This window comes from Agrilus planipennis, unplaced genomic scaffold (assembly GCF_000699045.2).
Source record: "Agrilus planipennis isolate EAB-ADULT unplaced genomic scaffold, Apla_2.0 scaffold140, whole genome shotgun sequence".
Lineage (NCBI taxonomy): Eukaryota > Metazoa > Arthropoda > Insecta > Coleoptera > Buprestidae > Agrilus > Agrilus planipennis.
In genome coordinates this window covers 347151-355828 of record NW_020438943.1, presented here as the reverse complement: position 1 = coordinate 355828, position 8678 = coordinate 347151, and the positions used below count along the sequence as shown (strand labels likewise).

Below are 8678 nucleotides of genomic sequence, written 5' to 3'. Positions count from 1 at the left end.
ATAAATAATTGTAAAAAAAATGTTTTTGTATAATAATGTACTCTTATATTATTATTTAAGGCCAGAAAATTTTACTGTGGCAGATTTTGGATGTGGTGAAGCAAGATTAGCAAAATCAGTTCCCCAAAAAGTCCATTCATTTGATTTGGTTGCTCTCAGTGATGATGTTCAAGTATGTGATATGGCTCATGTGCCCCTTGAGAACAGTAGCATTGATGTTGTTGTCTTCTGTTTATCTTTAATGGGAACAAACTTGAAAGATTACCTCTTAGAAGCAAACAGGGTGTTAAAGATAGGGTCTGTTCAACATTTGTCGTGTTAAAATAATGTAAAATTAAATAAATTTTCTTTTAGGGGTATTATGAAAATAGCAGAAGTCGAAAGTAGATTTGATTCAGTTGAAGAATTCATAAAAAAAGTGAAGTTGTTTGGATTTCAGTTTTCAAGGAAAGACTTATCACATAATTTATTTTATTTTATTGACTTTAAGAAAAAAGAAAATACATCCAAAAAGACTAAACTGCAACCTGTAAATCTTAAACCATGTATCTATAAGAAACGTTAATGTTAATGTATTATATTAGTACGTATTAATACCATTTATGTACTAAAATAAAATTATTTTGGGAACTACCTAGTTATTATTAACTGTCTTTAATAAAAACTAATGTACAATTATTGTATCTTAAAATCGTTATAATAAATATAAAAGAAAACAAAAAGTATTTTATTTATCATAAATAATATCAGAACAAACTTACAACTTTATTTTACTTAATATAATACATGTAATTAGCAATTTAATATTTTTAATTTTGTAATACATTTCCTACGTTATCCGTTAGATGGAGCGTCAATGCACATTTAAAATTAAATATTCCTTTCATATATTATCGTAAAAGTACCCATAAGACGTAATGGGCATAAAAGGAATAGATAAGAGTTTAACAGTGGATAATATAGCCGATTTGATAAAGTTTTATTTCTGTAAAGGGTGCCTTTAAAAAGTAACAGCTTGAGTGAGATAAACAAAGAGATTTATTTACAAAAGAAACATTAAAAACAGTTTTAAGTTAAATTGCGTAGATATACATGTGTTTTTTTACTTTTTAATGCATGATTTATTTATATGGTATTACTTTTTGAACATATTATTCTTTTGTAATCTTTGTATGCACTTCTTATCTTTAAAAAATCAAGCCTCAAAAAATGGTAACAAATCACCAAAAAAATTCATTCTGACTTACATTTGTTCAGTATGTCGCTGAATACACAAAATATTACATACGTATCTAAGGTTTACAAGTAATTATAAAAAGTAACCGATTAACTTTAAAGTTTCTTTTTCAAACCAAATAAGAAATGGCCCCTTGCTTTGTGTAATAAATAATTACTTCACTCTAAATTATAATTGGTTGCCATTACGTGCCCTTGTTAAATAATTTCAGTACTAGTACCATAAATTTTCGGCTTGTTTGTAAATTAATTCGTGTAGGTAATATGCAATAAGTAATTCTTAGTAAAATTTCCAGCAGGAGGCGAGACACTAATTACAAATTAGAGCCCTTTGTTCCATGCATTATAGAGGACTTTACCATGTTTATCATGCTTTTGATAAGTTATTAACATATAACAAAGGGTTCTTAATTATTGATTTTAAGTTTCAACCCCAATTGTAATAAAACCAATCAATTGAGTATAACATTCATTTTATGAGCGAAAAAGTAGGCACCCGAAAACGTACCATTTTATTATTGTTTTGTTCTTGTTTATAGGGTGAAACTTAATTAGGTATTTAAATAAAAACAACGGAATCAGATGTAAATTATTTCTAGGTGGTAATTAAGTAGAAGAACTTTTAAGCAATTTCTATTTAATTACAGTTAGAAGTTTTCGTATTCAATTGAATTGAAAACATAAAAACTATATTTACTTGAAACAGTGTATCGTAGATATTTATGTAAAATATAGAATAGAAACAAAAATTCTAGGTATATGTTTTCGTGAAAATGCACAGTGGAGTAATGTAGCATTGCAACCTTTTATTTTACATTTGAAATTGCCTTTTCTTATTTAGATCTAACAGAGACAATACGTGAGTTGAATAGTGAAATTTCCACCCCATTGTTATTTTACACATCATTGAAAATTCAAGAAAGGCTTTTCCTTTTTTGATAGGATACGTTTACTGAGTATATTTTCACATAGAACCGTTTTCTGTTTAATCAGAAAAGAAAACAATAAAAAATAAAAATTCATGTCGGTTTTTGTTTTTTAAATTCAATTTCTGTTTCAGTTATTAAAAACGATTAGTTTTTTATTTAATTATTGTCGACACTTAGTGTTAGATTTAGTTAAAACAGTTCCACTTCTTTTTGAATGAACTCTATAAAATGAAAGCGATATCAATCACAATAAATAAAAGAAGTTACAGGAATTAAAGGCAAACAACTCGACGAAAACAAGATCCTTTTAAACACAAGAAAAAAATGTATCGTTTTTTATCTTCAGCTGTTGATTATCCTTGTCAGTACGACCTTCATATTTTATTCATGTAAGTCAGTGTTCGTCCTTCTTTTAAATATTGTATGCAGTAATCGGTCGAGTCGAAAGATAGGGATAAAGTACCGTGTGAATAAATTCATTAATATCTGATATACAACGGGAACATACTAACTAATTAATCAAAAAGTGATAATTAGTGTGAATTGATAGTGGCAGTTTCAAATTCAATTTGGATACTGTTGCAGTTGGGTAAGTTAATATATTGTAACGAAAATAATGTTTTTTCGATAGAATAATGTATTTAGTCCAATTTCAAAAAAGTGTCCAATGTTTTTGAGTTTTCTGGGCATTTAGATCCAAGAACTCCAGACTTTTTTGCACAAAAATTTACTAAAATACTATACATTTATCTACTTATGCCTTGGGTATTATTCAAGCACACGCAAGCGGTGTGACCACTCGTCCCTTCACCCTTTTTTTATGAATATTATGGGTGAATATTAAATATAATAGATTATAGTTCAAAAGTATTTATCGACTTTTGCTACCTACTATTAAACTTTATAGTATTGAGTAATTAACAAAAAACATGTGAAAATGCGTAGCTTTACAAGTACTTTTCATTCAACTTTTTGTCAACTGAGCATCCAACTTCAAAAAATATTCGTTGGTGTATATATTGATACTCCATTTTGCACTTTTCTTAATGAATTACAATTTGTAAAAAGAAAGGAGCGAAATCAATTAGCGTGAAATCAATGTCAAAAAGAATGAATAATAGAAATAAATTAGGATTTCGTTAAATTATTAAACTATTAACTTTCTAGACATTTCGTATACAACTCTAATAGATTAAATAATTCAATTGGATTTATTTTACTTCTGAAACTTCTTAGAGTAACTGCGAGAACAAAAACTTAGACTTGGTACCGACTCAATGAAAATTAGTTTGTTTCGTATTCAGTGACAAAAAATAAAAATTATTTTTAGACAAGGTTTTCATTCGTTTCATCATCATAAGGTCATCAGTCCTAAGACTGGTTGGACACGTACCTCCACTCTTTCCTATCCTGAGATAAACTTCGCATTTCCCTAAAACTAGAACAGCCCACATCCTTAACTATTTGCGAACAGTAATCTAATCTAGGTTTACCTCTACTCATGTTTGTGCNTTTCGAGCTCACAGTGTCTGGTAGCGGGGAATAACTAGTTATTATATAAGTTATTATTAAGATATTATCTGTGGTTTATATTGTGGTTGATAAATGACTTTATCTATGATAAATGACCATGACAAAAAACATAACCACACATAAGCTGATGTTTGAAGTTTATATGAAAACAACAAGTTAATAAGTGATTTATTAAAACTTAAATCTCTCTAAATGCAGAATGAGTGCCTATGAACATTTACTTTATTATGCTAGAGAAATTGTAAATATAAAGAAGAATTTGTGGCCAAATTGGCCAAACAGTTTGATAGACTGCCTTATAAAAGCCCTACATACTGGAGATGTGGAGAAGTTTAAGGAATTAGTTGATAACTGCTTGGATATTAATCACCCTAATGAGAGAGGATTTTCTTTAATCCATCTCGTAATTTTAGTTGAGAAGTATGAGCTGAATGTTTTTCTTTTTGATTAGTTTCTTGATAATGCTTTTTTCAGCTTAGATATTCTTGATATTTTGTTGCAACGTCCAGATATAAATTTGAACGTGCAGTTTTTGGGAGAAACACCTTTGAGTCTCAGTTTACAATTGGAGAACTTCAAGGAGCCAGCAATTAAACTTATAAATGCAGGTTGTGATGTAACAATTCCTAATGATGATTTTATAACACCACTACAGTTGGCTGTATCCAAAAATTCCTTAGAGGTGTGTGAAGCTCTTGTCAAACATGGTGCAAATGTTAATGCAGCTGATTTTTATGGGGCAACTCCCTTACATGAAGCAGTATCTGATCCAGTGAAAGTTCCAATTATTCAAATGCTTTTATTTTATGGAGCAGACCCTACTTATAGATGTGATGATGGCTACACTCCATTCATGAGAAGCCTTCACAGTTATGATGCTGCAATGGAACTGTTAGAGTATGAAGTAGACTTTAATATTTCTACAAAAGACCATTTAAGATCAAGTACACTGTTGCTTGCACTGTCTTTTAAAAATCCTATTGCTTTTGAAATCATAAAAAGAGGTGGTGATGTGAATTATGTGAGTACTTTAGGTGATCATCCACTGCAAGATGCCATATTTTGGAAAGACCCTACTATGTTTAAAGAATTATGGTTGAGGATGGACAAAGAAGTGATTTTCTGTACTTCATTTCCTATACTAGATTTATATTTTTCTGAATTTTGTCACTTTAATGTGAACGAATGGATTGACTGTTTATATGAAATTTTTGAGTCTGATATTGCATTTGATATTGTAGATAGTTATGTATGTCTGACAAGAAATCCCTTTAGTTCTGTGATTGAAGGCTTAGCTGCTCGAATGGTACCAAAAGAAGATAGAATTAAGATCATTTATTTATTTCTGTCTCATTCAATGCCTGTAGAAAGCAATGATGTATACTTAATGTACAAGCATTTTGGATACAATGAAGAAGTTGAGGCTTTATTGCTAACAGAAATTGATCAAAGCCCATTCACAGTAAACAGTTGTTTACTACCTAGTCTGCTGTTAACCATTCATTCTGATGTAAATACTATTGTTAAGTCGTTTATAGAAGATTATGTTCCCACTTTTTCATTTCCTTATTTTTTGAAAGAAGTTTTACTTATGTTCCAATACTGCACACCAACTGAGGAGTTTAAAACTGTGTATTTTCAAACTATAGTACCTATGATTGATTTCGTCGACAATACAGGATGGGGCAGTTCTAACAAAGAAATTAAAGAACTTAATTCTGTAGTCATGAGTAAACTATACATTCGTACAGTACCTTCATTGCTCGAAATTGCAAGAAATGCTACTAGAACTATAATTATTTCTAAATACGAAATAAAAGATTTTTTTCAATTACAAAAAACATTCAACTGCTTAGGATTACCAAAAAGTGTGATTGATATTTTAGTATTTAAATTGCCAATTTATGACGAATAGATATTTGTTTTTCCAATATAATGGAATAAACATATTCGTTTTTAATTGTACAAATGTTAAGCAATAACTACTTTAACAAATAACATTAAATGTAATATATAGTTTATCATAGTAAAACTTCTTGAGTATAAAAACATATTTTTTTATTTGTTAAAAAAACACTATTTTTAGAAATAATTATAATAATAATAGCATAAAGTAAAAATAGAATAATAAAATGGTCTTAAAAGTAATTCTAGGATAGATACAGTTACTTACGAATTAATAATAATAAAATTTAAATAATCGAAAATTGAACAGTAAACAGTCTCATCTTCATCCTTTAATCTTGGATAAATACTGTTATCAATACAGAAATTAAAATTGCAATAATATAATCAAATGGAATAATATTTATTTTGTCTATTCGAAAATGATTTCATGCAAAGAGATTACCTGTATTAGTCCAGACAAAACAAACAACCATTAGATTATTTAAAATAGGAAAGTGCAAAATGAAATAACTTCCAATATCAATACCAAGTACCTACCTTTAGATAATCATTCATAAAATCTTTTGTAGCTCATTTCAAATGTGCATTGATTACAGTTCGTTGTTATATGCACATATCACAACGTCGTAAAATTAGTATTGAATAGTTTTTTATTTAATTTTCGTAATTAAATAATTGTATACGTTTTGATTTATTTATTATTTGTACAGGTACGTTTTCTTATCGTTTTATTTATCTTCTGCTACAATTTCTATTTTTTAGCTAGAGGATGGAATCCCCTTTAAATTTAAAATTTCTTCCCGAAATTTTGGCTAACTATGGAGAAAATAAAGATTGCCTTAATACAGCTACAAAACTGGAAAACTTAAACCAACAACTTGTAATTCAAAATCAGACCATAATGCAAGTTTCAAAAATTATCGCACTTTGTAAAACCAGAGAGAAGAAAGTACAGAAGAGCAAGGAGTATATCGAAGCTGAAAAATTGCTACTTTTCCTTAGTACGTTCTTTTTTTTTCCACTGTAACTATTAATTCTAAAGATTAACTCTATTGTGTAGCTCATAGGAAAAAAGCGCTTGTCGAAGAAATAAAAAATATAATGGAAAATCAAAGTGAAGAGGAAAACAGCAACTATTCCGGATACATACGCGTATGGAACTTGAGATTTTCAATCAATAATTTAAAAGCTCCTGCTGTTTCAAAGAAGCGAAATCAATTTGAAAAATCGTATGTTTGTATTTTCACCTGTGGACTCGACGTAATATGCTCAGAAATTCAACGAAAAGACGATTCATCTAAACTACAATTTCAAAAAGAGTTTGAATTTTTCAATTTGAAGTCAAACTTCGAAATAAAAATGTATTTGTACTTTTTGGAAACGAAGAAATCCTGCGCAAAAAGTTCCCATCAAAACATGTTCAGGGTAAGTCCCCAGGTGATTATTTTCAGATGATATTTGTTTGAATTTTAATGTAACTAATAATACATAACATTTTTTGTTTTTTATTTTAGAAGAAACAATTTCGTCCAAACTTTCGCAAAATGTTAAAATGGAACCATATTCCGCACTGGTATGACCTATCTTCAATTTACCAAATATCATCGTCGTCTTTTATTTGTTGTGGTTCTTTTACATTAAATTCTACAACTTTAACAAAAAAACATTTATCGCCATTTAAACTGGATAATTTTAGTATAGCAAATGCTCTAGATATAAGTGTAAACATGGCCATTAACTCCATGGTAGATATTTACGAAGAACAATCTGGATTTGTTACCATTGGATATGAAGTTGGAGGAAGTTTGTCTTGGGATAGAATGTGGTGTTACTTAGAAGGATCAATTATCAAACAAAAGAACTATCCATGTGATGATAGCATGTTACCGTTTACTCATAATATTGATCTAGCACTTTGCGTTAATTCCCGAATTTGCGAAGCTTGTAGAGAGCTTTGTTCCAAGTCTAAAACGTTATTGATAGAAATAACTCCCAATGAAAAACTTTCTACTGAAGAAACTATTTTTGTTAAATATTTTTTGTCTTTTGATACATTAGCAGACATGAAAAACTGGAAAATTAAACTTAACTCGGTGCTTTCCCATTTACGAAATTGGAATTCGATGAAGTATACGTTTTGATTTATTTATTAACATTTAATGACTTTAATATGTATTATTGTAATGTACTTTAAGAAGTTATTTGCCCTATAAATGATTTAAAAGCCTTTTTATATGATTGTTCAATAATTTTACTACTACGTATGTTCTACTAAATTAATTAATTATTTAGCTTTATCTACTTATGTACTTTGTAGTTTTAAGATGTAATATAAATCATAATGCAATAAATTGTTTTAAAATCTTTATTTTTATTTAAATGTAATTTGTTGGAAATGGTTCACATATATATTATTTAGTGGCTAAATAAATGTTGACTCAATAATGCTGGGAAGTTCGTGTACGATGTTCACATCAGTAAGCTTTTTAAAAATGAGATGAATTTGGGGCATACTCTGTTTAATTATGCATAAAATAAAGAATTTACATAATATTTAGACTGTTTATGCTGATATTAAAATAATACTACTATTGTTGAAAAGTACTACAGACAGTAAAGGTGAAAAATTAATTTTTATAGAAAATTTTTGCAGGTTAGATCCTGAAACTACAAGTTTTTGAGATTTAAAAGTAAAATATGAAGGTGTTTCATACTCCTAATTGGGATAAAGATTCATCTAGTGAAAAAATATGGAAGGATACTTTCAGTGTAAGGCTTCAGTTTTTTATATTTCTGTGTATTAATTAAAGACTTTTTACATAGTTAAAAAAGACATCCACAGGAAAAGTAGAAAAAGCTCAAAAGGATAAACTGATTAAAAGGAACTCTAAGAAGAAATTGAGAGCGAAGTTCAAAAACAAAGATTCTAGTATAAAAAAGGAATATCCCAAAATAAATCATGAGAAAAATAATGTAGATAAGTTGCAAGTAAATAAGAAGCAAAATCCAAAGAAAAGAAAGAAAGAGCAGCACAATCTGCAAACTAATTCAAAACCTAACAAAAGTGTTGCC

The 8678-nt window shown here is 28.6% G+C and overlaps 2 protein-coding genes and 1 long non-coding RNA gene across 5 annotated transcripts in view; all 3 read left to right on the top strand.

Moving 5' to 3' along the window:
* The window catches only part of LOC112904496 (ankyrin repeat and sterile alpha motif domain-containing protein 1B-like), a 6214-nt gene extending 5892 nt beyond the window's left edge, over positions 1-322 (top strand). The window contains exon 3 of the mRNA XM_025974626.1: positions 160-322. Within this exon, the coding sequence (XP_025830411.1) occupies positions 160-322 (163 nt within the window). The remainder of the gene's footprint in view (positions 1-159) is intronic.
* A 3399-nt stretch (positions 323-3721) lies between these two features.
* LOC108739257 (tankyrase-2-like) lies at positions 3722-7853 on the top strand. 3 transcript variants are annotated; one of them, XM_018473080.2, is made up of 5 exons: positions 3722-4118; positions 4173-5208; positions 6369-6607; positions 6667-7031; positions 7121-7146. In XM_018473080.2, the coding sequence occupies exons 1-3, from the start codon at positions 3898-3900 to the stop codon at positions 6420-6422; spliced, it is 1311 nt and encodes a 436-aa protein (XP_018328582.1). In that variant the 5' UTR covers positions 3722-3897; the 3' UTR covers positions 6423-6607; positions 6667-7031; positions 7121-7146. The 3 variants fall into 3 exon arrangements, with proteins under 3 accessions (XP_018328582.1, XP_018328581.1, XP_025830397.1); XM_018473079.2 differs by having other exon boundaries at positions 4173-6316; XM_025974612.1 differs by lacking the exons at positions 3722-4118; positions 4173-5208 and adding an exon at positions 5641-6316 and having other exon boundaries at positions 7121-7853.
* Positions 7854-8072: 219 nt separating this feature from the next.
* On the top strand, positions 8073-8497 carry LOC112904492. Its single transcript, XR_003231131.1, has 3 exons — positions 8073-8207; positions 8260-8375; positions 8430-8497. It is a non-coding gene; the product is annotated as an uncharacterized LOC112904492 (long non-coding RNA).
* The last annotated feature ends 181 nt before the right edge of the window (positions 8498-8678 follow it).